This window comes from Pomacea canaliculata, linkage group LG2 (assembly GCF_003073045.1).
Source record: "Pomacea canaliculata isolate SZHN2017 linkage group LG2, ASM307304v1, whole genome shotgun sequence".
Classification (NCBI taxonomy): Eukaryota; Metazoa; Mollusca; class Gastropoda; order Architaenioglossa; family Ampullariidae; genus Pomacea; species Pomacea canaliculata.
In genome coordinates, this window is record NC_037591.1 from 43,680,297 (window position 1) to 43,696,930 (window position 16,634).

General features: G+C 40.4%; 1 protein-coding gene across 1 annotated transcript in view; it reads left to right on the plus strand.

The window, feature by feature from the left end:
* Window positions 1-12,323, plus strand: part of LOC112556127 (bone morphogenetic protein receptor type-2-like) — a 40,440-nt gene extending 28,117 nt beyond the window's left edge. The window contains 8 exon segments of the mRNA XM_025224824.1: window positions 470-705; window positions 1,084-1,402; window positions 2,161-2,330; window positions 2,824-2,890; window positions 2,893-2,970; window positions 3,312-3,448; window positions 3,654-3,786; window positions 4,113-12,323. Of these exon segments, the coding sequence (XP_025080609.1) occupies window positions 470-705; window positions 1,084-1,402; window positions 2,161-2,330; window positions 2,824-2,890; window positions 2,893-2,970; window positions 3,312-3,448; window positions 3,654-3,786; window positions 4,113-4,999 (2,027 nt within the window). The 3' untranslated portion in view covers window positions 5,000-12,323.
* Window positions 12,324-16,634: the final 4,311 nt, after the last annotated feature.

Here is a 16,634-nt window from a genome sequence, read left to right on the forward strand (position 1 = left end):
ACCTTTTCCCTATTTCTTGACCTGGGTCATAGTTTGTGAGATCAGTAAAACACAACCCTTTTCCTTTGGTGTAGTACACAAAATCTGTAAAAACTGAGTCCTTCTCTTCCTTTCTCGTTTCTGTCCCTTTTAGAATTTTTTTTTTTTTAGGTTTGCGAAACAACCCTTCTTTCTGCTCCTCCAGCACACACTTGAAAACAACCCTCTTCTCTATTTCTGTCCTACTGTCACACAGTTTGTGAGATACTTAAATCCTAATCCTATTTATTATTCCATTCTTTCAACATGAATGATTTACATGTATAAGATCCATGAAACAATTCCATTTTACTGTTTCGGCATGTTAGGTATTTAAGATAAGTGAAAATTCAGTTTTGGGGATGGATTAAATTGGAACTGTTTTACTTAAAATGTAAAGCTCTGATCAACATGGAAGTAAACTAGAATCTTCTGCTGATCTGCCTTACAGGTCATCCACTGCAGGACCAGAACTACAAGGTGAAGACAATTATTATCTCCCTTGTGTCGGTGTTCTCTGTGGCACTTTTCATCACTGCAGCATATTTTGGTTATCGTATGTGCATCAGACCAAAGCAGGCATCTATTGAATCGCTTCATAATGCTGAGGCCACACCTCCACCAGCAGAGTTTGACATGGACGACCTTAAGCTTTGTCACATGATCAGCAGAGGGCGCTATGCAGAGGTATGTCTGGACAATTTCTGTTTATTCTTTTACTAAAGTGTCTGTGGTATATTTGCAGTAAACCAGAAGCTAGTTCATGAAGTGCAATTTCAAAAGCAGTTTATAGTCTTCTAGCTCAGGTACATAAGTAAACAAATCATTGTTAATTTTCATAATTTTTAACTTTATTTCTGTTGATTCCAATCATAAAAAATTTCTTGAAAAGGATAAATTTGCATTTATATTTATATTGATGTATATTTATTGCTACATAACTGTTGCTTCTGATTTGTTTTAGCTGTTCCTTTTAATGAAGGAATCCATTCTGCTAGATTACATGGGGCAGTTACAACACTGATGATTCTTTGTGTGTGTGATATATAAACATTTCTAATCTAGGTCTGGAAGGGCAAGTTAGAAGAGGAAGATGTGGCTATCAAGATCTACTCTTCCCACTACCGTGAATATTATAACAATGAACGAACACTCTATCGTCTTCCTTTCATGGATCATGATGGACTGGTTAAGTTTTATGGAGCAGACGAGCGGATATCACAGGATGGCACAGCACAGCTTATGATTGTTATGGCATACATTCCATTGGGATCACTCTGCAGTTACCTGAAGAACAATGTGCTTGACTGGCCAACCATGGCAAAGATGCTGCAGTCTGTATCAAAGGGCTTGTCCCACTTGCACACTGACATCCAGAAGGGAGGTAAGTTCTGTTGATGGCTGACCCATATAGGTATGTGTTCATATTCCTTCCTTTTCTTTAGTGTTAATGAAGGTCATTCAGATCTTTCATATCACAAATTATGGGTTGAGTGTCACGACACGTAACTAAATGTTTGGTTTTGACGTGGTTTCTCACAATGCTGTGTGCTGAAGGACGACCTTATTTACAAAAATGTTCCCCAGAAAGTGTGTGTGTGTGTGTGAGAGTTCATGCCTTTGGATTAGGGCGCTTGGTAGTGTAGTGGTTGAAACACTCACTTGTCACCACTGCAGTGAGCGGTTCAGGGTCCAGAGAATGTCCCGAGGTCCAGACCTTGTCTCGGGACATTCTCTGTATGTGACACTTGACACCTGTTCGCAGGGCTGGGTGTTGGGGATTTCCTCCCTCTCCCTCTCCCCCCATAGTGCGAAATTGCTGCAAAGTGGAAGCCTTTGGATTGTATGTTTCTATGCAGTGAAGTAAAATGACCTTTGGACATAACAAACTGGTCTGTGAGCAGTTTATTTACATGCTAAACTCTGATGACTAGTAGAGTCTTAGAAGCATGCATGTATTTGTTCAGACTCTTCACGATTTTCAAGTCCATCCTTAAAAGTTATATATATAATAAAAGAGTTTTATTGCTATAATTTCATAAGAAGTCTAAAGTTCATACCTTATTACCAGCAGATAGTGGGTTATAGTTGTGTTTGTTCAAATGTTTAAGCTGTGATTTTTTTTTTATTTACTTTCAACAGACAAATTTAAACCTGTGCTGGCTCATCGGGACATCAATACTCACAACATCCTGGTTCGCTCAGACCTGAGTTGTGTCATCACTGACCTGGGGTTTGCAGTGGCCACAATGGGCTCCAAGTTGATCAAGAGGGGGCATCCAGAAATTGCTGAACAGACTTCGCTAACAGATGTAAACATACTACTTTTAATGTTTTGCACTTTTTTAATGTCTTTATGGCCTGACCTGTGCATGCTCAGAAAATGTTTGCATTTGTTGTAGTTTTCAGTACTTTCTTAACTGTATAAACCTGCCATTCCTAGAGCCTTTTTTATGTTTTGCTTTCTTTCTGTGAACATGGGTTTTTAGATAGTTTGATTTCTCAGACCTAGACATGTAAATCATTGGATTTTAAAAGGCATATATGTATAAAAAGCTAGATTGTAAAGGCATATCTGTACTGTAAATAATGAGTCTGTGTTGTTTTTCTTCCATCAGACCAGGATATGTCTATGCACGTAGTGCTACAGACTACAAGCCTATGAATGAAAATAAATGACCTCTATAAGCTCAGTAGTATTTTGAATGCAATGATGTTTCATTTTGGCATTTTGTCAGTTTATGACAAGTTTATATAGAATGAATTACTGTCGGTCAGCTAACAGAAGCTTGTGTGCATCAACAGGTGGGAACACTCCGGTATATGGCCCCTGAGCTGCTGGATGGAGCAGTCAATCTGCGGGACTGTGAGGCATCCTCAAACAGATTGACATTTATGCTCTGGGGCTTGTGCTGTGGGAGATTGCCACACGCTGTGTGGACCTATACCAGGGTAATAGTGCTGGACATTTTAGTGATTGATTATAGTTTCTATAGCATTCTTCTCTTGGAACTCAGAGCATGAGACTTCTGAGATATCCAGATACTGAGAATTCTATACAGAAAATACCAGTTTTGTATGAATAAATTCAGGCATATTTAAAGAAGTAAATCTGATTCTTACAGAATTTTATAAATTTATCAGTGACCTAATCCTGCAGCATATGTGGAGGTGGTTTCATGAAAGTGTAATTTGAAATGTAGGTAGATTCAGGCTTTAAGAAGTATACAACATACTTATAAAATCCGTGTAATGCTATGCATGCTGACTGCCTTGTTTGCTTATTGTTGCAGGTGCACCTGTGCCAGACTATGCAGCACCATACCAAGCAGAAGTGGGTTCAAGTCCCACGTTTGAAGAGATGCAGATGATTGTTGTGAGGGCAAAACGACGACCTAAATTTCCTGAGGTGTGGAAAGACACAAATCAGGTAGGTCAATTATGGTTTGTTTTTCATCTATAATTTATATGAAGTACAAATTTCCATGGTGGTCATCGTCGAACTAATGGTGCAATACAATTTGAGGCATAAAACAGAAGTGATGGGCACTTTCAGCAGCAGCACATAAAATGCAAAATTCTATTAATAAAATGGGGTTTACACTATTATCATGTTGTTGTCTTTTTTTATGCAGGCAGTGCGTTCATTGCGTGAGACAATTGAGGAATGCTGGGATGCTGATGCTGAGGCAAGGCTTACGGCTCTGTGTGTTGAGGAGCGATTGGCTGATCTCTCAAACTTATGGGCACAGGAGTGTAAACATAGAGGTGAGACATTGGAAAATTAGTAGTCTTCAGTTCCCACCAAAACTAGATTATTATGTAATGCTTTTTTTTATTCAAGCATTGTGTACAGAAATATGGGTGAAGGAACTGTTTCCTTTGTTAAACAGTAGGTAGGAAGAATACAGATTAAGTTTGCAGACAGTTATACACAGCTGTCCTAGTCTTGCTGTTACATGCTCAGGAGCTTGACTTTTAAAGAGCATGATCTCCGTTTTATGGTCTTGATGCTGAATGCAGTTTATTTCATGCTGAATGCAGTAATTTGTATGAGCATAAAGTGATATGACGGTAGTGTTTATTTGTTTTAGGAATGACACCGACACTGAATGCAATGATAAATGTGGACCAGACAGCATTGGTCAACACAGACAGGCCTGTTGCAATGGATTTCAATGAGAGTTTGCCCTCTGATGTGAACCCTCCATCTCACCTGGATGCCTTTTCCACAAACTTTGATCCCCACCCTGAGACTGTTGGTGATCCATCTCCTACTCCTCTTCTTGGGTTAGGGTTGGTTGGTGGTTACATGCCTAATGGAGAGGCTTCTTTATCTCCATCTGTGTGTACCAGGCAGATACAGAGAAGTTGGCTGCAAGACAACAGCATCTCCACCTCAACCACAGATACAGTTGTGGCTATAACTCCTCTTGAAAGCCGTGCTCCCTCGGTGAAATCCAGCAATCTCACGCAGGAGCGAAACAATGTAACGCTGCGGCCACATCAAGGCCGTAACCCCACAGTTGAGAGAAATACACACAAGTGTAGTGATGAAGAACTGCGGGTCTCTGGCAACACTCTCATTTCTTCTGCTCGTCGGGATTCACTGAGCACCCAGAGTGCTCCTGCTGACCAGCCAGTGACTGAAAGCCCTCCGGAGTATGTTAGTGACAGCATGGACACCTCCTTGGTACAGAACGATGCTCTGAGCCATAGAAACCCTCCAATTCCTTACCTGCAGAACCAGGTGCATGGTGAACCTCCAGCAGGGCGCCCTAAGGTGGCCAACACTTCCAGCTTGCATGGGTTGGGGAAAGGTGAGCGATCACTCCGGGAAAAACTCACCAGACTCATTCGCCCTAAAGAGCTAGGACTACGGCTGAGTAGCCTGAACTTTTTTGGCAGCAACAAACGTCATGTGTATTTTCGTGCAGATGATATGGAAGTGGACGACTTGCAGCAATGGGCATACAACTAGTAATGGTGATGAGACACAGCAACCATCGACAGCAGCATCAGGCTTGTCACATGCCAGCACCCACCCCATACACACAGAAGTGTGCATGCACAACGGGACAGCAGTGATAAGACCTACCAACCTTCCGCTAGAAACACGACCTTTGGCAAACTCGCCTGCCTTGACTGGCAGGTCAGATAAACGAGCTAGGACTCAGGCTTCACATCCTCCAAACCTCACAGCAGATGGTACCAGTAGGAGAGAGACAATTTCGTCACAAAATTCAAATCGATCAGCAGTTCACCATCCTGAGAACCAGCTGCGTTTAGCTGAAGTAGGTGTTGCTAAACTGTACATCCCTGAGGTGGGGCAGCACCATGTTCAGCATCTGCAAGGTCACTCTAAAAGCACCTCTGAACTTTTCCACTTGCGCCGACATAACAGCTCAGAATCCTGCTGGCAGGAGACAGAGCTGTGTTCAGTGACAGGTGAACAGCTCAAGCAGCGTAGGCCCAACTCTTTGTCATTAAAGGGCCATAACTACAACACAGCTTTCAGACGGTCTCCTCCAAAGAAGTCCTCCTCAAAACCAGATGTAGTCTCCATTGCTTTTGAAGAACCAGGAGGATATGCTAGGAACGATAACATGAAGTTGTCAGCTCAGGAATCATCACCTTGGAGACGTCCACCAGCAAGCATCAGCTGAAGCTGCAGTATGATGACATGTCAGACCCTAGTGAAAAGATTCGCCGTCGAGTCAAAACCCCTGTCATGCCATCAAGGAAGCAGGCTCGTCTCTCCTTGTATGATGACAGACTGATGTCAAGTGGACTGGACTCTATGATAGACGCAGAGACAAAGGAATCATCTGTGAAGAAGAGCTCAACAGTTTGCAGGCTTACCAACAATAATAACAACAATTTTACTGTGAAGACCTGTATCCAGGGGGGCGAACCATTGCTGCTTCAGATAGGGCAGATGAGGAAAGATGGCTGTCACAATATTGGAGAAGCTCCAGTTCTTGTGTAATAACATAGTCACTGTTATACTCCAGTTTGTGTAACAATCCTTTGATGCCCTGCAACGAATTTGCAAGCATCCAGAGAGATTCGGTAGACAGTGTGCGTTCCCAGCTTTCCAATATCCTATAATTCCTGTTCTTTGTTTGGCACCCTAGTCTACAAATTCATCATGGAAAAGCAAAAATGCAGACTGTAAAGCACTAGTTCTCTGTGATGTACTATAATTCATCACAGAACTGCATAAAATGCAGACTGTGAAATACTAGTTTTCTGTAATGTACTATAATTCTTCATGGAACTGCAGAAATACCAACTGTGGAACTTGCACACTTTACCATAATTCATCTCAAGTCATTTGTGCTGCAAGAAGAACAGCTGTAAACAAACTGATCATGGCTTATGAGAGGACTGCACAAAAGAGACTGTTAATAGATATGCATCATCCTTTATTTGTATAAGTGTACTTGTAGAGAGAGCAGGTAGCTACAGGAAGAGGTGGAGTGTTGGGCCTGTTGTACACATATCTTCAGCAGCCTTCTGATGCCTTACACACCAACACCTGCTTTGTCATAATTGTGTTGCTACAGGTTCCATGAGGATGGTTAAAATGGCATTAACTTTGCTATAATGTGAAGAGTAAGTGGTGGTTGCATAGTTTGCTTTCATTCACAAACAAAAGCACCTTCATTTCTTAATGCTAACCATGAGATGTGTGCCGCCTGGTTATATTATCAATCATTAATGATGTCAACGCATAATGACAACAGGGGTGTTCAGGATATTTCACTTTCAGTGTTATAGCTGGAGCAGGCAAAAACTGTTGGTGTGAATGTGAAATATAATTTAGTGGGGCCACATCAAAATACTTGATAGGTACTGTTGTATACAGCCATGTAAAATATAAAATAAGTGTGAAGCGCCAGTTCAAGCTGTCAAGAAATTGGGTTACCATCCACTAGAAGACACTGTTAGCTTCCTCTGACCTTGAAACTTACCATCCAAAACCTGGCACCATAGCTGCATCAAGAGTGTCAGATGATGTTGGAAATTAATGTAATAAAACTTAAAATACGATCCTGATAGTGGTCAGCACATAAAGCTTTAAGGCACAAACATGTACAACCTTTCAGCAATTGGCCATGCAGTTCAGCTGGAGTGGACTTCTTTATCAAAGGCTGAAAAATAGTGTTTGAGAATGAACTTTTCAGTCCTGTGAAAGCAGATTTTACTGTTAAAAAGAAAGTTCACAAATTAATTCCTGTTTTCTGCAGCTTTCAGTATAGGTGTTGGATTGGATGTCTGACTTAAACAGTTATGATTGCATGAATGCCTCTCATGGGTGCTTCTTGTATGCCATATTCTGTCACATGTTTACCTTGCATTAATGTACAACATTGCATGGATGCTTGACGTAACTGTGTGACTGTGTGTGCCTCATAATAGTGCTGCTTTATGTGAATACAGAGAAAATCTTTGACAACTGCTCTTTCTTTTATGCAAAGAAACTGTTTATTTTAATGATACCTTGAGTCAAAGTGTCAAAAGTTTTATTATTTTAGTGACAAATTGTCTTTTTTTCTGTCACATATACATTTTTCTTTGTATGAAAACTGGCAGTTGCACTTTTAGGGACTGCATGCTGGAGAACTCAGTGAAGTGTGACTTTGTGTGGAAGCAATTATATTATGAGTGCAGGCTTATGCACAGTGATGCTTCGTACTCTGCATGTCCATTATGCATAACTAAAGCCTTGCATAGTGAGCACTCAGTGAAGTGTTATTTGTTTGTGCACAGTGAGCACTCATGATGTGTTATCTCTTTGTGCATGATAAGTACACAGTGAGCACATGGTCAGTGTAGAGTGTATGTGCTTTACACATTTTTGCAACTATTATTATTAAAAGTGATTAGTTATTACTTGTAAGTGCCAATTGCAGGCAACAAATAATTTGCAGCACAAATCTTCCCAGGCTTTAATGTTCTTGCCCCCCATAAGTTTTTTTTTTCTTTAAAAATTGTTGAAACTGCTGACTACCAGTGAAATCTGTATAATTTTTGCATTGCATATGCTTCGCAAGGCATAAAATGTTATCTAAATAAATCTGGACATGTATACAGCACGAAGAAATCCAGGTTAAGCTGGGGCCTGTGTATGGTAGTTGCCAGTCAAGGTAATTTGAGATAAGTGTAAAGTGTTAGCTGTGGAGACATGATTAAGTATGTTACAGGGTTTAGCTGTTGAGACAGGCTGATGTATGCAAGCAGGGTTTATTCTGTTCGCAGAGTTAAATTTACCAGTTTAACAATACATGCACAGTGGGTGGAAACATAGGATACATTGTATACATAGGACACATTGAGGCAGATGTGATAGACAATTCACTTCTCTGCTTAATATTCATAAAAAATAATATTCATAATTCATAAAGAATATATCCATCTCAGTCTCCAATTTGGGTGACCACAACGTGCATCCTTTTCCAGTCATGCAACATGGCTGCTATGGTGTGTAAATATATTCTGGAAAAACAGGGTTATTCCAAAATGCCTCAAAAAGGGCATATTAGTTTGGTTTTTTAAAAAAAATAATCATCAAGATAAAGATCACATGCTGTGAAGATGATAAAACTTTATCTGTCTCTGTGATGCATAGGTGGGAATTGTACATATTTGCTTGTAGGCTGCTTGCCTGCAGAGGAACAGTGGGACAGTCATATTATATCTCAAAAGGAAAAAACAAGGTTTTGTTTCAGTTCACTTTAAAAAAAAAAATCACTTCTTCGTAATTCTCTATGCTCAGTAACTAAATTTGTAACTAAATTTGTCTGACATGTCACATCTGTGCAAACTTTGTCTTATTTTACACATTGTACATAAATAGCCTTTAAAACAAGCATAAGAGATTGAATCTAGTGAATATTGGGAAGAGGATAAAAAAAATGATGACATTCATTTGAACAGTCTTTAAAACTTCCCACTTTTATGGTGCATTTTGAAATTGAAAAAAATGGCATCTAACAAACTACTTTGGGTTGTTCATGAGTAACTTTGAGATGTGTAGCAATGAGAGAAATATAATGTGGGTTACATGTTGATAGCAACCTATGTTTCTAAATGTTTTTATCATGTCATTTAAACATTATGGATTTGGTGACACCCCAGCTTGTTCACATTATGCTGCTATGTGAGAGCTGTGCAGTCAGCGATGATCCTGCTTATTCTCCATGTTGAAGTTCTGTAACACACAGGTGGAGGTCGAAGGTTATAGAAGGGTGCAAGAAATCTTGACTACAAATGTCCAAAGGAAATGACTAAGAAAATAAAGAATATATGTAAAAAATGGAGTAGTCATGCAGGCTGTTTCCCTTGAAAACTATCTTCACTGTCTGAACCAGAAATCTAATAAATAAAAGCAGTTTTATGTAACTTTCCCCTGTATACTTCAATAAATTGAATTTTTGAATTATTTTGTCTTTCCAGCCTAACATTTACAAGCTTTCTGTAATACAGAGTATTAGAATGTGAACTTGCTGTGAGAGAGCCTGAGAGAACCTGTATTTTGAACTAGGTGAAAATGGATGATTGAAAGGTGATGATTTTTATAAATAAGATGCTACTTCTTTGGTCACATTTTATGCAGTAATTTCATCATTACCTGTTTCTTGGGACAGATTTTATGCAGTTAGTTTATTATTGACTGTTTCTTATATGCAGTAGATACATATGGACATTTTCCATTGTTTTGGATATATGAAAGCAAAGATGATCTTGTGCACTTGGGCAAGGTTTTGTCAGTTACTGACTTTGTGGCACATCACAAATTGTTCATATTTGGAAGTGGGAGGGAATTCTACATTTTTGTTAATATCTGGTATCTTAATAAAAGCCTAAGGTAATGCTAATTATCATGTAATCACAAAGCTACAGTTACAGTGTACAGCAGAAAGTGTAGCATGCAAACATCAATAATTGTCTTGCAAAGTTATCACTGGTGCATATTTAGTGCACATACCATACACCAGACTAGGCAAGCATACAAACCCTTCCACCCACACACACCACCACAGCATCTTTGGTACACTGGCTCACATTTATTTTGGCAGGGATGTTTAGCCTGTTCAAGGACCATGTACAATATATAGTTATGGTCTGTGGCTTGTCTGACGCACAGTGGCACACTGTAAAGCTTTGCTTTTTGTTTTGAGGGTGGAGAGCTGTCTGAAGCGTGTGGCATATACATGTCAAGTTAATGTGTTACTAGCAATCTAGAGGATCAGAGTCTCTTTAAATAATGTTTTAATTTTTTTTATTTTTACTCCACAAATTATGTGATGAACTGACTGGATGGAAAAGTGAAGTTGTATATGATTATTGCCTTATCCTAAACAACCCATCTTTAGCAAGAAATTACAAAGCAAAAAACAAATGCATGTGTAAACTTGGTCAAGTGTAGTGGAATTGACCTAGTGACCCAGTGGAACGAAAACTTGAGGGGGTGGGGACTGGACGAGTGGAGGGTGGGGTGAGTAATTGAGAGGGAGGGTGAGAGAGGAAAGGACTGAGTGAGAGAGGGAGGTTGGGGCAGGGAAAGGAGCAAGAGAGAATTCTATCATTGTATGTATCATTTACATTATGAGCAAATATACCACAAAAATGTTCTCAGATATGGTCATTCTTTATTAGGTTTTTGTTAATTTATTTTTAAAAACATTTTGCTGCGATATTTTTCTCATTCAGCTTCATGCATGTGTATATACATGCGTGCACACAAATATTTGTCACACTGTAGCTATGATGACACTGTGACCTTTGACTTCTACATGACATTGGCTGTCTTCAAGGCCATGTGTCATCAAACCACAACTTTTGTCCTTCTTTGCATTAGCTGTTGTGTGTTATGTGCTAGCTGTCAGACACCACAATCTGTGTGAGACCGTTGTTCTTACACAAACACTGGGCGCTACCATCTTGTCCCTGGTGAAACAGATGAATATTTAAAACAACCTTCTGGCATTACTTTTCTGCAATGGTGAAGTGCTTCACTGTGAAGGAACTATTTTTTGTGAAATAATGATTTATGTCCGAGGATGTGGGAAGGTATATTTAACAGAATAGTATACTATTATGTTATTGCTAGGGTGGAAGGTTTAAAGCATGATTTTTCCACTGCATGCAGCAGGTTTATTTAGATTTTGTATCATCACTCTTACAAAAGAGGACTTTCCCCACAAACTCCCATTCTGTGCAACAACAGCAAAAAAATGGCCATCATTGTTGTATACAATTAAATTGAAATTAACAGTTTATTTGTTGGTTGCTTATGCTGTCACATTAAGAGTTCTTAACAACAGTGGAAAGCTATTCTCTGTGATTATTGTTACTGCTTGAGAACAAACAGTGCAAGATTGAACAAAATGGTGGCCAGTTTAGTGAAATGGTTTTAGCTTTGGTAGAGAGCAGAAACCTCATTTAGGGTTTGAGACTAGTTGCTGAAATAGAACTTGTATTTCCCCTTTCCCCAGTCCCAGACATGCATTGTGCAGTTTATGTGTTCAGTTCTATAACCGGTGCATTTGCTCAGTTTGCAGTAAATATGTTAATTTGGAGTATCTGAAATAATGTGTTTTCTGTTGTTGACACTTACGTATAATTATATGCATTTGATTCTGACATATAAGCATAGAAATACTAAACTTTCAGGTGAACTGATCTGTAGTCCTGTTTACTGAGGTCTGGGAAAAAATCTTTCTTACCAGTTTTGTAGCTGAAGCTGCATGCACATCAGTAGCTGAACATCTAGATAGCAAGAAAGACTACAAAAAGATGCAGAATGAAGCTTGTTAGCCTCTGCTGTTGCTGAGGATTTTTTGTTTGTGTTTTGGCAGGAGGGGAAGGTGTTGGGGATGGTTATGCTATAACAGAAGTTACAGGAAAACTGTGCTAGCCTATTAGTCTAGTAAATTGAAAAATGTTTAGCATAAATTGCTGCATGGCAGGTTTTTTCACAAATCTGTGTTTTGGAACATGAGATATGCTCAGCAAAATGCATTCTCTTTTTATGTCTACAGATTTAGTTTTCAGTTAAAAGTTGATGAGAGTTTATGAGTGTAGTTTCAAGCTGCAGAACAAATACACCAGTGAAGGCTTATAGAGTGGGTGGCCTAGAGGGTAGGATTATGGCACACAAGTTGTAGGCTTGGGTTATAGAACTTGAAACGCTTTGTCTGCTCATCAAGTGCACTAGCCTGTCTTTTATCTGTGGCTTGTCTTACTTTTTGTGCTATTGTTGGCTTGAGAAGGACAATTAAATTGCTTTCTCTTCAGTCATTGTATTTTCTCTGTAAGTTTGAGAGAGAGCGACAAACTGCATTGGGAAAGAATGAGAATGAAGCAGCAGTTAATAGAACCATGTGACTGACCAGTGTCAACTTCAGACATTTCAGACGTTGAAAATTATGACAAAATAGCATTTAGTATTTTCTAAAACATTTATACTTGAAAGGCACATGCCTAAATTCAGTTATTGAAACTGTTGTATTTTATAGACAAAAATATTTATAATTTCCATGCTTTCATTCCTTTGTTATAATACACAAAACGTGAATATCCTTCAAGTTCGGAACTGATAATTTAAAAAAAAAATCTATCCACAAGTTCATTTACCCTAAAGACCGATTAGGCATTATTAATCTCCCTCACTACCTTACTTTCCCCAGTCTTTTTTGGAGTCAGGTACCCGACAGCTGGATTACCTTCACCTCCCCCGCTTAGAGGCTTCTGCGCTAGGGACAGGCCCCCCATCATCTCCATTCACACAGTGGCCACACTTGCTTGCAGCATCCCTCCCCACGCCCAGGGCTTCTGCTAAGGCTAAATTCTTTGGGGTCCCAGGGACCCCTTCTTCAGATTTCTAAGGGGTCCCAGGCTAACTCTAAGGAGTCCCTTCACAACGTGAAAAAAAAATATCAACAAATCAACATATTTTGTTCAACTGCCTTTCAGGCACACAAAGCACTGTAATGTCTTGTCTTTCTGTGCCATGAAATCTGTGCAAGCATCTGTGATGAGCTTATGCTCACTGTACTTGGGGTGCTCACTTTCCGTTTCTGAGACGCTGATTTTAACTATGCCGTCAACATCTTGGAACTCTTCCCGGTAAGGGAAAAAAACAAAACAAAAAAAAAACACTCAGTTCAAGGGAAGTAACTCTCAGCTTGTAGCAGACGACAATAATAGATTGGTCTACGACAGGGGTGTCAAACACCCGGCCCGCGGGCCACATCCGGCCCGCCATGAAATTTTGCCTGGCCCGCGAAAGAATTTTAGTTAAACATTGTTAATGGCCCGGCGACGGTGACAGTTAGAAGGCTAAGAACAGAAAAGTTCCCGTCGAGCACAGCAAGCGATGGGATGAGTTTAGTGAAGTTTGTACAGACCACCAACAGTGCACACTGGTCAAATTACCACCGCTCCTGTTGATGACCTGAAGGGATGGTGAAGGCGGGGCCCATAAATCTGACCTTTGACACGGGACACGCTGGCCTGAACACGGGCCGCGGTTCGAAGATTTTTAGTACCTGTTAACTTCCGGTCCGAGATCAAAGGGTGACTAGGGTCAACCCACGTGTATGATGAGGCAGCTCAGCAAAAGACTAATAGAAACTCATCACTGTCTGAATGTGCGGGCTGGCGAGCGGAAGTCGTCTCGATGAGACGTTAAGTTTTGAAAAGCAAACTTGTGAATACATGTTTACTAATATCAGCGGTAAACCAGTGTGTCTACTTTGTGGAGATACAATATATACCTGTGACCAAAGAATATAATCTGAGACGGCATTACGAGACTAAACATCAGGACAAGTTGAAAAGCCTGAATGCAGAACAGAAGCTAAAGAAAGTGGATGAACTTAAGAGGAATCTGAGATGCCAGCAGACATTGTTCACTATAGCAACATCACAAAGTGAAGCTGCTGTGAGAGCAAGTTTTATTGTGGCAGAGGAGGTCGCTGTCAGCCCGGCCATTCAGTGAGGGAGAGTTTGTGAAGAGTTGCATGATAAAAGTGTGTGAAGTCTTGTGTCCAAACAAAAAGCAAATGTTTGCAAATGTAAGCCTCAGCAGAAACACGGTTGCTAATAGGATTTGCGAGAAGGCCACTGATGCGAAAAGACAGTGATCGAAAAAAGCTAAGACTTCGTTGCCTACTCTCTTGCAGGCGATGAAAGCACTGACACGACGGACACGGCACAACTCGCCATCTTCATCCGTGGAGTCGACTCCAGTCAGAATATCACAGAAGAAATATTAGACATAAAATCCATTCATGGGACAACGACAGGAAAGGACATTTTTGACAACGTATGTCACAGTATAACTGACATGAACCTGCCCTGGGACAAACTTGTTGCACTTACAACAGATGGAGCGCCGGTGATGTGCGGCCACAGAGTGGACTACATGTACAGTGATACCTCGGTTCTCGAACGCCTTGACTTTCGACCAAATCGGTATTCGACCAGGAAATTCGAGAAAATTTTGTCTTGGAATCCGAACAAATATTTGGAACTCGAACATCCGAACATCCGAGATGAGCCGAGTTGAGCCGAATGGCGTTCATTCGGCCCAGCGCGCCTTGCTTGCGTCATCAGTGTGAGTGCAGAGAGAGAGAGTCACGTTTTTGTGGAGAGAGTCATGAAATGTGTGCAAAATGGGCAGAAATCGCAAATTTTGTTGAACATCACCCTGATAAAGTGGTAGCAAATAGAGCAGTTAACATTTTTAATGACAATGTTATGTCCACTTTCCGCAAAATTTTGCAAAGGAGAAAAAAACAGCAAACAATTGACAAATTCTTCCGTAAAGAAATCAGACAAGCAACTGCAGAGCAAGATTCTGATTCTCCTCAGCAAAAGATACAGAGAACAGAAACACCCGAAGAGCAGTTACCCTCTGTTTTTATTGAAGAGGACTCCCCTTCAAAACAATAACCATCCCCCTTCCCTCCTCCCTCCACATTCATTCCCTCCTGCCATAAAGTTTGGTACAGGTACAGTAAATGAAACACAATTTACTGTACTGTACATTTTATTTTTTTATTTTTTGTTTTGTTTTAATAAATACACTTTTATTTCTTATTTCTTGTTGAGACTCATGTTTTTCTACATATTATATACAAATTAGGCCAGTAAATAGGCATTTTCTGGGGCTTGGAACGAATTAATCCAGTTTCCATTATTTCCTATGGGTTTCATTGCTTCGGTTCTCGAACAATTTGGTTTTCGACCGTCCTCCCGGAACGAATTATGTTCGAGAACCGAGGTATCACTGTAGTTGGAAGGATGCGGTCACATATCCAAGAAAATTGTAGTGGAGAGAAGAAAGCATATCACTGCATAATACACCAAGAATCGTTGTGTGCTAAAGTCCTCAACATGGAGCTTATTTGTATGAGCAACTTTTCTCTGTGATGAAGATCAACAAAACATCACACAGGAGTCGTCTTACTGATGTACACTTGCAGTCCATCCTGAGAATCTCCACAACACAGAAACTTCAAACATAAACGAACTTGTTGCCAAGAAAAAATGTCAAAACGTCCACTTCTGACAAAGTAAATTAAGAAGAAAAACTGCTAAGCCTTGGTTTGTTATTACTTTAATTTTGTTTTAATGTATGATTTTGTTTACACAAAATTAATAACAAAACGTTTAGTTTTCTACTGTTCAATAAAAAGTTATCGGACTTAAATAATAACCTTCGGCCCGCCACCTTGTGTACGATGTGATATTTGGCCCCCGGTGTAATTGAGTTTGACACCCCTGGTCTACGATGTCAGACACTACACTTACCCAATTTTGTATCTGTTCTTCGCCCAAATTTGAAGGGGTCCCCTGGGACCCCATTGACGAAAATTGAAGGGGTCCTCCGAATTTTTAATGCTTACTGTACGCAATTTTTTGCGTAAGCAGAAGCCCCCACCAATAACATAACTCCAGCAATCTCAGTGCACGACCATATTCTTGTAGACCTTCATGTGCGATAAAACCTCGTTGTCCAGCGGCCTTCCGACTCCAAGCGCGTCCAGCGAGAATGATACCACCCCATCCCACCTATGCTCTTCCCACCCTAGGCCCGTTACCCCGACGGCCACTTGCCTTAGGCCTGGAAATGGTATCCTTCACAGATTTGACAACATCGATAATTGGCAACAACAAAAAAATCCTCTTAGGGTCTACTTTCTACGCGGATCAAACCCTGTGATTTGACAGTGTGTGTGTGTGTGAACGTTGGTGTACAACGCAGGTACGTGTGATTTACATATTTAATTGTGCTAAGACTGGCGGACAATGTCCGATGATAGAGAGTCTGGTGGCACACTGTCACCAATACACTGAGGGTTGACTGTCCTGGGTTCAGCTCTCGTCTTGGGCACACGCTATTCTTTCTTTGCCTGTGACATCTGCATGACCTTAGTTGCTGACTGCCTTGTCGTGACATGACCTTAGTTGCTGACTGCCTTGTCGTGACATGACCTTAGTTGCTGACTGCCTTGTCGTGACATGACCTTAGTTGCTGACTGGAGTACCCCACCACCCCTCCCTCGTCTCTGAGGGCCGGTGTTTCGTGCATTCTGATT